The sequence below is a fragment of the Sturnira hondurensis genome, unplaced genomic scaffold, assembly GCF_014824575.4.
Source record: "Sturnira hondurensis isolate 20B ecotype Veracruz unplaced genomic scaffold, ASM1482457v3 Scaffold0002597, whole genome shotgun sequence".
Lineage (NCBI taxonomy): Eukaryota > Metazoa > Chordata > Mammalia > Chiroptera > Phyllostomidae > Sturnira > Sturnira hondurensis.
This window is the reverse complement of record NW_028075228.1, coordinates 3,990,594-4,003,224: the sequence shown is the minus strand read 5'-3', so window position 1 is coordinate 4,003,224 and position 12,631 is coordinate 3,990,594. Positions and strand designations below refer to the sequence as shown.

General features: G+C 62.6%; 1 protein-coding gene across 8 annotated transcripts in view; it reads left to right on the top strand.

Annotated features, from left to right (window-relative positions):
* The window catches only part of GSE1 (Gse1 coiled-coil protein), a 412,599-nt gene that overhangs the window by 371,181 nt on the left and 28,787 nt on the right, over positions 1-12,631 (top strand). For 5 of the 8 annotated variants that reach the window (XM_037040253.1, XM_037040255.1, XM_037040256.1 and 2 more), the window contains one exon: positions 3,538-3,756. The exons of the other annotated variants lie outside the window; for them this stretch is intronic. In XM_037040253.1, the coding sequence (XP_036896148.1) occupies positions 3,538-3,756 (219 nt within the window). The remainder of the gene's footprint in view (positions 1-3,537; positions 3,757-12,631) is intronic. 8 annotated transcript variants of the gene reach the window in all.

The window sequence follows — 12,631 nt, the reverse complement described above, 5'->3', positions numbered from 1 at the left end:
CACTGCAGGGACAGGCCGGGCAAAGGGAGGGTTTTTGTCTCAGGCAGGGTGCTCTGAGAGAGATCATCTCGCTTCTCAGAACAGCACACGGTTCAGAACTTCAGGCTCGTTTATTTCCGGAACTTTCCATGTAATGTTTTCAGACCATGGCTGACTGCTGGTGACTGATACCTCGGAAGCAGACTGCGCGTTGGGGGAGCTGCTGTAGCCCAGTCTGTTTTAGCTCTGCGTGCATGCTTACACCCTCGCTCAGGCCCCGAGGGTAGTCCTCCCACCGGGCGGGCCGTGTGGTGAGCGGTGAGGAATGCCGCGCCTGAGCCCAGGAAATGGGGTTTGAGCCCTAGATGTGCTGCTTAACTGTGTATGTGTGGCTTTGAGCCATCTGCCTGTCCCTAACCAGTGTAGCTACCGAGGGAGACAGCTCCTGGCCTTAGTTTTCCTGGGTGGGCCTCGGAGGGTTGCCCGGGGCCACGGGGAGTGGGCCCAGCTAAGTGGTGGCTGCTGCAGCCTCTCCTCTGGGGGTTTGTGGAGAGGTGACCTGAGGCTCTGTGTGACCTCTGAGGACTGCTGAGATGGCCCCTGGGTGAGGGATCCCTGGGGTCCCTCCTCGCACACCTCATCCGCCAAGTAGCCCCTTATACTGATACCTTCCTCCTCGCACCTTGTCAGGTGCTCACTTCATGCCCTGCCCAGGGCTCAGCAGGGGCGGGCCTCTATCTCATGCCATTTAATATCTCTAGACAACCCCCCCCATCCACCCACTGAGTGGGCATTGAGCAGGACCCTGAGGACTTGTGGACTGCCCACGACTCCTCTCGTGTGTGGGAACACATCCTTGGTGTCCCCTGTGGGCAACAGGATGAGCGCTCTTGTCTCTTCCATCCTGGGGTGTCCTGTGCGTCGGCCCACACCAGCTGCCACTGCCACCCTCTCAGGGTTGTGGGACTGGCCCTCTGCCCGAGGTGTATGTGCCAGGCTGGGCCTGGGGAAGGCCGAAGCGGGAGGGCTCTTGGGCAGGCTGTTGGGGTGTCCACCCCAAGCAGTGCGTAGCCTGCTGACACGACATCGCCTCTATCCCTCAAAGCCTCAGAGCAGGAGACACAAGTCAGCAGCTTCTGCCCTGATCTGCTGAGCCTGACCTGTGTGGCCTCGGCCAGCCCCTCAGCCTTGTGGACCTAGGACCAGCAGTTTTGCCCCCCTTGGCTGGGGGACCGTGTAGTGACATGTGGTCCCTGGTGTGTGCCTGCCCTGCTCTGAAGCCCCGCACATAAGAGTTAGCTCCTTGAATCCTGTTGGGATTGACCTCAGTGAGATAGACACCCCCCCAATCTCCATTTTATAGACCTAGAGACCTGAGGGGAAGTGACTTGCCCAAGTCACAGGGCCAGTGGCTACAGAGCCAGATAAAGCCCTGGGTGCCTGGCAGCTGAGTCAGTGCTGCGCTCTTACCTCCAGGCCCTTGCTTTCTGCTCACTCTCGGCCTTGGTGCACCTCCCATCCTGTCTGCGCTTGCTGTCCTTGGGCTGGGGGGGGGGGGGGGGGTAGGGGGGACACTGAAGGCAGCTTGGGGCCAAGCTTCCAGAGCCTGTTGTCCCTAGTGCTCAACGGTCCCTGAGTGGCTGGCTGGGTGCCGGCCTGGCTGAGAAAGGACTCTTGTCAGAAACCTGCGCTTTCTGGCAATCCGGCTGCTGGAGGACCTCAGGGGTCAGCCTTGGGTCAGCCTGGGCCACTCAGTGGGGCTGCTGCTGCGCACACTGCTGCCCACATGACCTGCGGGCAGCTGGGAGGCCAGCCTGCTGGCTGTGGGCGCGGGGGCTCTTGTGGGGGCCCTTTGTTTCCGAGGTACAAGCCCTCACCCGAAAGAACAGCGTTCCCTCCAGCTCGTGCCTCCCTCAGTGTTGTCTTTTATGTATCAGCGGCCCCCCTGCCCCGCCCCCGCTGTGCACCCTGCCTGTACCCCCAAGATTTCTGCTCCTGCTCAGCAGGAGACTGATGGCCCAGCTGTCTGGGACTGGGGCTAGGACATGGCTGGGTGGCTTCTCGTATCTAGTTCTGGGGGCAGTGGGCGGCAGGTCTCAGGAGCCTACCCCTTTGGGATCCCCTGTTCTCACATAGCTACGTGGGGGTGGGGGTGGAAGCAGGCTCCAATCAGAGTGGTTTGGACTTGGTGCAGCGTACTGCAGTCGGGAGGTGGGCTGTGGGGTGAGGTCACAGCCGGCGGTGGGCCTCGTTCCTGTGTTCGTGTCCAGTTGTGTTCCGCCCCTCCCCCCTCATGATTCCAGGGACCCTTCCCCAGATGACGCCACCGCATTCCCAGGTCTCCATCTGTGGGTTTGGAAGGTAATTTGCTCCTCCTTCACGTGACCTGTTGCCCCCGTCAGCCTCGAGGCCGTCGCCTGACTTACTCCCCTGGGACTGGACACAGCTCAGCGAGGGAGCAGGGTCAGGCCTGGGCAGGCAGCCGGGGGAAGGCGGGCGGCGTTCCTGGGAAACTTACTTACGCTCGCTCTCTGTGTCTGCCTCTGCCCAGACAGAGCTGGGCCTTTACAGATCAGGCCTGCAGGGCAGCGGGGGATTCAGCCTCCTCGATGACGCTTAGATGGAAAGGCTGGGGGCTCTTAAGAAGGTGGCCAAGTCCTCCTACAGGGAATTTGATATCACCCTGGTGGATGACAGCTGCTTGGCCTGACCCTGCCCCCAGGGGAGGACATTTCCCCACGGGGGGGCGGTTAGATTTACAGTTCGGAATCTTCGGCCTCTCCAGGCAGGACCTGTGCCTAGTGAAAGGACCATGGGGGGTCTGGCTGCTGTGTCCTGCCCCCTACTTCTCCCTCGGCCGCTGATGCAGCCCCGTCCTTCGCAGGCTGTTGTCTGAGGCGCCTTTTCAGCTGGAGACCTTTGGGGGACCCTGATTGGCTTTGGGACTCGGAAGGACATGGTGGCGACAGACAGAGTCTGCTTAGGTCAGATGCTGGGTCTGCGCAGTCGGTGCCTTCGTTTCCATTTCTCTGAGTGGGGACGGTACTGTGCCAGCCTCCCGGGCGTTGTGCCGGAGGCCTGGCAGAACCCTCTTCAGGGTGCAGGACTGGCCTGCATGTCTTCGTTACCGTTGTTAGGCCCTTTTCCTTTCTGCAGGTGGTGTTCTCTGTATTGTGAGCGCGCCAGCCCCACCCTTTGCCTCAGTCTCCCTCCCTGAGGCCCAGCAAGGGGTGATTTCTGATGCCATCGGGTTCTCCGGGGCTGAGCCCTTGGGCTTCTGGAATCACTGGGCTCCTGGGCATACCGTGTTCTTTAGTTACAGGTCTAGGAGGGTGGGGGTATCCCTGGACCCTCAGGGACTCTGGCCGGACCCAGGTTCGAGGCCCATTCTCTCTGCAGCGCTGGCTCTGTCTGCTTTGCCTGCCTGTTCTCTGGGGCCACGCAGGCTCCTGCTCCCTGCATGCCACCTGCTGGCCAGACCCCTGAGCCCCCGGACCCTGCTCTGGTGCTGGCCTCCTGCTCTCTGGGTGACCTCTGGTTCTTCTCTTCCTATTTCAGGCATGAGCCATGAGCCCAAGTCCCCTTCACTAGGAATGCTTTCCACCGCGACCAGGACCACCGCCACCGTCAACCCCCTCACCCCCTCACCGCTCAATGGCGCCCTGGTGCCCAGTGGCAGCCCCGCCACCAGCAGTGCGCTGTCGGCCCAGGCTGCGCCGTCCTCCAGCTTTGCTGCCGCACTGCGCAAGCTCGCCAAACAGGCGGAGGAGCCCAGAGGTAAGAGGCGCCCACCAGGCCACAGCCGAGGGAGGGAGAGGAGCCCCCCTGCCTTCCTGCCGGACAGACCTCTTGCGTCCTGAGAGGACAGTGGGCAGCCCCCCGAGAAAGCTGCTGGTCCCCCATGAGCAGAGCCAGGGCGCCAGTCTGCTCTCGGTGTCCCTGTGCCGGTTCTGTCTGGTGGGGGCAGCACCGTGAGGTATAGGCCCTCCCGGAACTTGCGCAGCCCACCAGCCACGGGCACCTCTGCTTTGGCTTCTGCTTTCGCTCTGTCCCCCTCCTCTGTCCTTTGTCAGCTGCAGAAGCCGCCTTGGGGGCATTGGCAGTGGGGGTGTGCACCCGGTGGCCCAGGCTGAAGAAGATGGTCGTGCTGGGCCACCAGAGCCCTGAGTGGCTGCAGGGGAGTGCTGCGCCTTGACCTCTCTCCCCGGAACCCCTGGGCTGCTCCTGGGGAGCCCATGCCACCTGTTCCCAGAGAGCTCGGTGGCTCCAGGCTCTGGCACCTGTTTCAGATGGGTCAGCAAACAGTCTCTGGAAACTCGAGTGACCCTGGAACAGGAGTTCCGGGGCAGCTCAGCCCACCACGTTCTAACGCCCTGAGGCAGGAGTTGCTCGGTGGCACGGACAGATGCTGGTGTCCTCCGGAGGTTCAGAGCCCTGGCTCCTGGGGTCTTGGGCAGTGACGTGCTGTGTGACATGGGCAAATGCCGATCCTCTTTGAGCTTCAGTCTTCTCATTCGTACTGTGAGGCACTCTGTGCCCCTGGCTGCAGGCCCTTCCCGGGGTGACCGTCCAGCTGCCTGTGTGAGTCCTGGTCGAGGGCTGCTGGTTAGGTGAGGAGTGGGGGCAGTTCTCGCCTGAGCTGCAGGGAGACTTGGGCACATGTGGGTTCTGGTGCGGGCCTTTTCGCTGCCCTCTGTACTTGCTGCCAGGAGGCGGGGGGGCCAGCATCTGAGGCAGAGAAAGTGGGCACCCTGGGTGCCTCTGCCTGTCATCCACCTCACCCCAAAGCTCTGAGGCTCGGCGTCTGGGTGCCTGGGCCCTTGGGTGCGTCCAGAAAACACATGTGCGGGAAAAGGAGCTGTGTCAGGTTTTATGGGATCTGCGGCCTCAGCTGGGCAGAATGGACAGTCGCCCTGACTGGGGGGGTGTACTGGGGGGCCTTCTGATTTCAGTCTGGCCTCTTCCTGGGCCCTTCCTGCTACCTGGTTTTTGGACAGAGGAAGAAATGTGAGGGGAATGAGCTTAGAATTGATGGGCAGGGTGGCACTGGCCCAGGAGGGAGGGCTGCTGGGGCCTCTCTTCACATCTGCCTGCTGTGGGCCCTTCTGTCCTCGCGGGCAGTATGGCTGCCAGCAGACCTTCTGCGTCCCTGCGTGCACACCCCTCCTCACGCTCCACGCCTGCCTGGGGACACCATGGCCACGTCGGAGCCCCAGGCTGCAGGAGCCCCGCCAGAGTCAAGAGGCCCAGCTGCCTGGGGCCACGTGCACCTCACAGCTGGAGAGCAGATGCGCAGAGCAGGCCCCCGCGGCCCCAGACGGCGCAGCCCTGACGGGCTCCAGCACACCCCGGGAGCAGCGCCCACTGGGAGCCTGAGCCGGAGCCCGGGCTTGGGGGTCCCAGACCTCAGAGCCAGCAGGGAGCCTCTTGGGAGGATTTGTCCAGCAGCTCCCTGCTCTGGCTGTCTTCCCTAAGAGTGTTCCAGAAGGCAGAGGGACAGGGCTGGCCTGGCTTTCAAAGCTGCGTCTGTCGGCACGTGGGAGGGTGCTGGTTCTGCCTAGTCCGAGTCACCCCAAGTGTCAGGGCTTCGTCAAGCAGCTGCGTCCACTCCCGGCCCCTGGGCTCCAGTCCTGGAGTGGCACCCACGTCTGCAGAGGGTATGGCAGTGGAGAGTGCGCGTCCCTCCTTGCCAAGGCAGGTGGTGGAGAGGCCTGCAGAGGGGGCCCCACGGGCAGGCTGTGGCGAGGAGCAGGCGCTGCCTCAACGACCCTTTGTCTCTTCCCCAGCGCCCTAGGCTGGCCCAGTGTCCGCCTCGAGTGAGGGGCCAGCGGCAGCCAGGGGACCGGAGGCTGCTAGGCCTCGCTGGCTGGGGACAGAGTGTGCTGCTGGCCAGGGCGCTTTGTGGGACACCCTGGGAAGCGTTGGGAGAGGGAGGAGAGGGGTGAGCCACGCTGGTCTGAGCTCTTACTGTGTCACAGCGCGGTGTCTGCCGCTGACCTCCAAAGGTTATCCGCTGCCTTCTGCTGAGAAAGCCGAGGTTGGGGGACTGATTGGACCACGGAGCAGTATTATTAGGACTCTGGGAGGCCCTGATTCTCAGGTTCCGCTGTGGCAGCCACAAGCGAAGTGTGAGTTTGAAGCCATGGCTGTGAGCTCAGTTTGCAGTTCTCCATCTGGTCAGCCTCGGGCAGGCCTTGATTTGAGGAAATGAGGCGCATAGTGCCCTCTGGGTCACACCCTATGCCTGGTCCCCGTGTTTCTCACTGAGTGACCCTAGCTCTGACCTTGCTGTCTCCATCCATAGAACTGGCTGGCAGCCCAAGTTGGCCTGTTATACAGCTGGAAAAACTGAGGCTCAGAGAGGTCAGGTCGTGAGCTAAGGTCACACAGCTGGTGAGGATGTACCCCGTGCCCGTTGCTCCGCTGCTTAGGGCTCTCCAGGTGCACTTGGAGAGCGGGGAGGGGGGTGGGGGCGGAGGACCACAAGCCCGAGTGGATGACTGCCTTGGGGGCAGGCCCCCGTCGCCCCCAGTGCCCATGACAGAGGTTCTGGGGCACACTCAGTAGTCTCTGCCTTGCTGGAGGGTGTGGGGGAGATACCGTGTCAGCCTCTGGAAGAAGCCTGGAGCAGTTAATTTTTTTAGATCACATGCCATAAAATTCACCCTTTCGAGGAGAACAATTCAGTGTGTGGGTTTTTTTGTTTTTTGTTTTTTTTTGTGCACCCAGAGTTGCACAGTCATCACCACTAATTCCAGAATGTTTTTGTCATCCCCAAAAGAAGAAACGAGGACCCACGAGCAGTTGTCTCCCGCCCGGCCCCCAGCCCCCAGCCCCCACGTGCGTGCGTGCGTGCGTGCTGCCCCGGAGGGTTTCCCTCTGTGGAGCCCCACGGCATCTGTGGCTGCCTTCCCATGCTCAGCCTGGCGTGGCCTGGCCCCTCTGGGGCGCAGCACAGCAACGTGGGGCTTCATTCCTGCCAGGGCCTCGACAGCTGTGCGGCCAGATAACGCCAGACCCCCACTCCCGGGCCTCAAGGCAGCCCCGTCGTGGTCGCTCCCCTTCCTGATCACGGCAGTGACCGTTTGGCGAGCGCTTGCTGTGCATCGTCCCCCGCTGGTTCTCGGTGTGGCCTGGCCCCTATTCTCTACTCATTTTGCTGGTGGCCAAACCTGAGCGCCTGGCCCCCATGTCATGGGCCCCGGAGGGGAAGGTTGGCAGCCCCAAGGACTGGTGTACCGGGACACTGCAGCCTGCTGTCCCCCGCCAGGGCCAGGCCTCCTCGCTCTGAAGGAGCCCCCAGCAATGGGGTGAAGGGACTGAGGTGGCTCAGGACCAGCTCCCAGCAGCCCCATCCTCGTGGGCACAAGTGCCACCTGGAGCCAGAGCAGCTTCCAGACCTGCTGGGGGAGGCAGTGGGAGAGGGAGGCTGTAGGCCCCTTGCCCTTCTGCCTCTTTGCCCCTTCTGCCCCTTCTGCCCCTTCTGCCCCTGTCCCCACAGACCCCACGGAGAGCTGCGCCGACTGAGGCTTCATCAGCCACTGGCTGCCAGCGTGAATGCCTATCCTTGCCTGGGGTGCGGCCAGGTCACTGTGGCCCCTCTCCACTGCACGCCTCCCCCGCTGTGGGAGTGTCGTCTTATTTTGAGTCAGGAATACTGAGCCTTCCCTCTGCTTCCCCAGTTAATTCTCTCCTCACATCGTGTCCCAAGGGCGCAGTTTAAAAATCCACTTCAGAGGCAGTAGCTGCTGGGCCCCACGCTGCTCTCCCCGGAGAGAGGCTGTGGAGGGAAAAGTCGGCCCTCAGTGGGGGGTTCTCTTTCCTGAGGCTCCGAAGGGCACATTCTTTCTGTTGCTGCGAAACCGGCCTGCTCAGTCCCCTGTGGCCAGTGTGGCCTGGTGGCCAGCCCCTGGGCGGTGTGACCCTCTACCCACCCAGGAAGGGCTGATCAGTTGAGCATTAGGGGTTCTGGTTCACGTCCTGGCTGTGACCCTGGCCACGCCTCACCTCTCTGAGCTTCTGTCTCTCTCAAGGTGAGGGTAGCACCTGAACCTCATACATTTGGCTGCCTGCGTGAGAACACGCTCGTTCCAGGCATAGCAGCTTTGTGCCCTGACCTCCTCTACCCTGACCACTGCCACCCCTCCCCCACCCACCACGAACACCACCATCTGCTCTGCCCGGCCACCTCCCATCCCAAGCAGCCCAGCCAAGGGCTTGAGGGCCCTCACAGGGGCGGAGGCGGCCTGGGAAGGCGAGTGCCTCCTGAGTGGGGCACTCCAGGACACTGCAGCTATGCGCCAGGCCTCGGGGTGGCCGAGCCGGACCTGGGCCGTCCGGGCTGCAGGGCTGCAGGGCTGCCGCCTATGCCAACTGTGTGGGACACGTCCAGGCCCTGGGCAGACCTCTCTGTCACTAGGTTCCGGTGTTTACTCCTTGGAAGAAAGGGAGTGGCCAGGCCCACACCATACAGTCTCGGGCTACATGTCTGGGGCTGACTCCCAAGTCTGGGTCTGACCTCTGTGAGTGACAGGCCAGGGGGCCCCATCTTGAACCCAGGTGTCCCATGAGCTGCACCCCGGCATCTGTCATCAGCTGGTGGATCCAGTCCCTCATTACCCTGGCCACCAAAATGGTGTCCCTCTGGGCTATGCCACCTTTCCTCTACCTTGGAAGCTGCTAGGCCAGCTCCAGTCCTGGCCTGGCCTTCCCTCTCCGCCAGTCCCACTACCAGAACCTCTTCTGGACAGACACCACCCCCAATTAGGGAATGAGTCCCAGCTGAGGAGTCCCAAGACCTGCTGTCACAGGCTGTGATTCCCCTGAGCCTCCCAGGCCTGTCCAGGCCTTGCAGGGCACGCCCGGTATCCCCAGGTCGCCCCATGGGCTCACAGGTGCTGGCTGCGTGGGGGTGTGAGACGGCCTTGTTCGTGCTCTCGCTGGCCTGGCCCTCCTGGGGTCTGACAGCCGCTCGCCTCACCCCAGGAGCCTCCTTAGCCCGACCCTGTCCATCTGCCCCCCCCACCGAGGGTAGGTCTGGTAGCCCGTGTCCCCGCCGTCCCCAAGTGTGACAGGGCAGGGGCTGCTGCCAGGCGGCGGCTCTCACAAGCTGTGTGGCAATCTGCTCGCCTCCGCGCCACAGCAGGCGCCTCCCGTGGGGCCGCAGCGGCCGTCTGCTGGGGGCGGGGCTGCAGAGCTGAGAGCCTGCCTCGTCCTCACTGCCCCTCACTGCCGGAGAGGGGGACACGCTCTGGACACCCAGGGCCCTGCCACCCCCACCCCACCCCCCGGGGCACATTGGACCAGTCCTAACTCTGACCCACTCCCATCCTTGCACGTGCCACCTCCATCTTCCAGAGGTCAACAATCACACCGCGTGTCTCCTCTGCCCGTGGAGAGTGCCAGGGGCTCGCTCGGCTGTGTGGGTGGGTCAGCCGCCTCGGGAGGCTGTGGCCTGGGGTCTGAACTAGGCTGGGGCGGGGAGCAAGGGTGGGCTCTGAAGTCTTGTAGGCCCATTCAAAGCCCGTGTCCAGTCCTCCCAGCAGAGGGTGTGGGCACATGACACTGCCACCCTGAGCCCTGGGAGATAGCTGAGCGGCCTCGCCAAGCTTCTCTGCAGAGCCCAGGTGCCATTTTTGTCGCCTGTGAAACAACCAAGCTCCCCTGGTGTTGTTCAGATCTGACACGAGGAGGACGAGGGTGGTGATGGTGGCGGCTGGACTTGAATTTCTAGTCCTCGTTCAGGTCCAGAGCCGGGAGCACCGGGTCCCCAGCCAGCTTCCTTCCTCAGCGTCTGTTGGCTGCCTGCCTCATCTTGTCACTGGCTTTGCAGGCGGGTCTGGTTACCAAGGTCCCATCCCTGAGCCCTAGGGAGGCTGGGGAGCGTCTCTCCTGCTCTTTTGAGTTTGGAGGTGTGACTGCCTACCAGCGTACCCACCACGGAACCGTCCTGGGTGAGGGTGGGACTCTCTTGTTCTGCTGCCACCTGAAATCCGCCTCCATCAAAGACGACAGCAAAACAAATGGGGGGAGAAAAGATGCTGCTTGGCACTCTCGCCACGTGTGTCTGTCAGCCGTGCGGCTGGCGGGCTTGGTGAGGCGGCGTCTCCTTGTGGGTGTCTGCAGCCCCGTCTGTCTGTGCAGGTGTGAGCGCCCACAGGGGTGCCCTTCGAGCCTCTCCCTTCACTTCCGTCTGCCAGGCTGGGGCTCTGGAGGAAGACAGGCACTCGTGCCTGGGGGCTGAGCTCTGGGCAGGATGGGAGGGAAGGTGGTTGGGCAGGATGGAAGAAGGGACGGGAGCCGTGGGCTGGTGAGCGGTCCCCAGCCCTGGTTGTGCAGAGCACGAGGCCTCCCCTGGCTGGGCCGATGCAGCAGTGACTTCTCTGTGTCCCCCCTGGAGCCCCCCCCCCACCGCCTCCCCTGCCCTCCTCCTCACCCCCACCTCCCGCAGCGCACCCCTTTTGGGTTTTCTTGTGCTCCCTGGCACAGCGGCACTGCCCTTCAGTCAGGAGCCTGCTGTCCTTCTCCGTCGTCATCAACTAGCCATCAGTCCCTGGAAATGTGCTTGGTGGTGAAGACCTGCTTCTCACCTTTGCTGATTTGGGTTTGGTGGCAGTCACATGACAGTAAATCAGGCCCAGGAGCGTGCTGGTGGCCAGGGAGTGGGCGGGGACTCCGTCTGTCCCCCCACCTCCACCCCGTGGAGAAGCTCCAGCTGGCTGGCAGGTGGGAGAGGCCCTGAGGTCTTTCAGCAGGTTCTTCCTGAACTTCAGCCAGGCCCAGGCAGCTGTACGTGTGCCCTGTGCCCGGCTGTCCCCGCTGGGCCAGGCCTGCCGTGAGTCCAGAGGGTTTCCCACCCCATTGCCCTAACTCATGCCTTTGAGGGGAACACCATCTCTCTGCCCCATAGGCTTCTGTTCCCACCAGACACAGGTTGGATTTTTATTTCAGGGTCCACTGTTCCTGTTCCCTTGGGGGCCTTTCAGGGAAAGGAGACAGGACCAAAACTGGGACAGTGGAGCTGGGAGACTTCCTGCGGGTTCCACAGCTGCCCCGGGCCTCACATGCAGAGGGGCGGGACTCAGCGGCAAGCTCCTGTCCGAGTCCAGATGGTGTGTGTCTGCCAGGCCCGGGTTCCTACATCCTGGTTGGAAATGGGGATGGCAGAGGAGCGGCCTGGAGAGATGCAGGGATTGTGGGAGGCTCTGTCTCCCAGCGGGACCGCTGTGCACACCAGGCCGAAGGTTCCCTCACCCACCAGCCAGAGTCATGGTGTCCCCAGGGCCCTGACAGCCTGATAAAATTCTCACTGGGTAAGGTTGGCCCAGATACCAGTTCAGGATGGCCTGGGACCCAACAACAGCCGAAGAAAGGAAAGCAGGGTGGGGGGTCAGCAAGCAGAGCAGAGGGCCCTCCTGGTGCCGCCAGCACTGGGGCAGAGCTCTGTCAGCTGCTCACTCTGGCCCTGCCGGCGCTGCCTCCTGCTGGCACCCAAGCAGAGCTGCGTGGGGCTGTGTTCTCCCTCTGTCGCCCCTCTGAGCCTGGCGGCCCCCCGCAGCGCACTCTGCAGCGTCCCTGCTGGGCGAGGGCGGTCCTGCTGTGACAGTCCGTCTCTGTTTAGGGCACGCAGCTGGTGCTTAGTCATCGTTCTAGGGGCCGGGTAAGTGCACAAACTCGAGCGCTGGTGGGCTGCTGCAGTGTTAGAGTTTTGGTTTCAGGCCTCACGCCCCCTCCCCCATGGCAACTTTGGGGTCTCGGGTGTTAATTACATGTGCCCAGGTGGCCTCGGGGGGGCGCTAATCCCCAAGGTCAGACAACAGAGGTGACACTGAGTGCTCTGCCTCTTGTCATCTCCAGCCCACATGCCTCCAGTTAATGACAGTGAGCACGGCCCAGCGCCGCAGCCGCACAAGGGTTGCTAATTGGCGGGTGCGTGGTCGGGGATCGATGGAGTGCTCGGGCTGGTGGCTGGCAACCTGGCCCCACAGGATTAGGTGTTGATTGTGCATGGCCTCCCAGGAGGGGGCCCCTCGCGGCCCCCCAAGCTCCCTTATTTTTAGAAAGGAGGCTAATGCAGAGACTAAAGGTAGAGGGTGGTGTGGAGGGAGGGAGAGCAGGGGCTGCAGAGGCTCCTGTTCCTGAGGCCCGGAAGCTGGTGCAGGATGGGGCTGAAGGCGTCCACTCTCATCTTCCCCAAGCCCTGGAGGACCAGAGCCCACCTGGTCTTTGACCAGCAGCTGACTTGGCCCCCAGCAGCTGACTTGGCCCCCAGCAGCTGCAGCCACTGCCTTGGAAAATGAGGGCCCTGAGTGTCTGTTTTATTTCTTTAGTCTTTTGGCTCCAGACCCTGAACATCCATCCTCCCTCCACTCACAGGCAATTTAGACAGGGCCATGCAGGGTGCAAGCTGGGCACACAGTAGGTCCTTTGGGCAGCCAGGCACCCGAGGCTGAGTGATGTGAGCTTTGTGAGCGGTGGCTACATCGACACCACTCACAGCAGCCATGAGGTGACACACCCAACCGCCCATCAGTGATGATGGACAAGCAGAACGGTCCCCTTCTGCAGTGGAGTGTCACTCAGCTGTGCAAGGAATGCGGCTCTGACGTGCGCCACGACGTGCATGCGCCATAAAAACGTCACGCTGAACGAA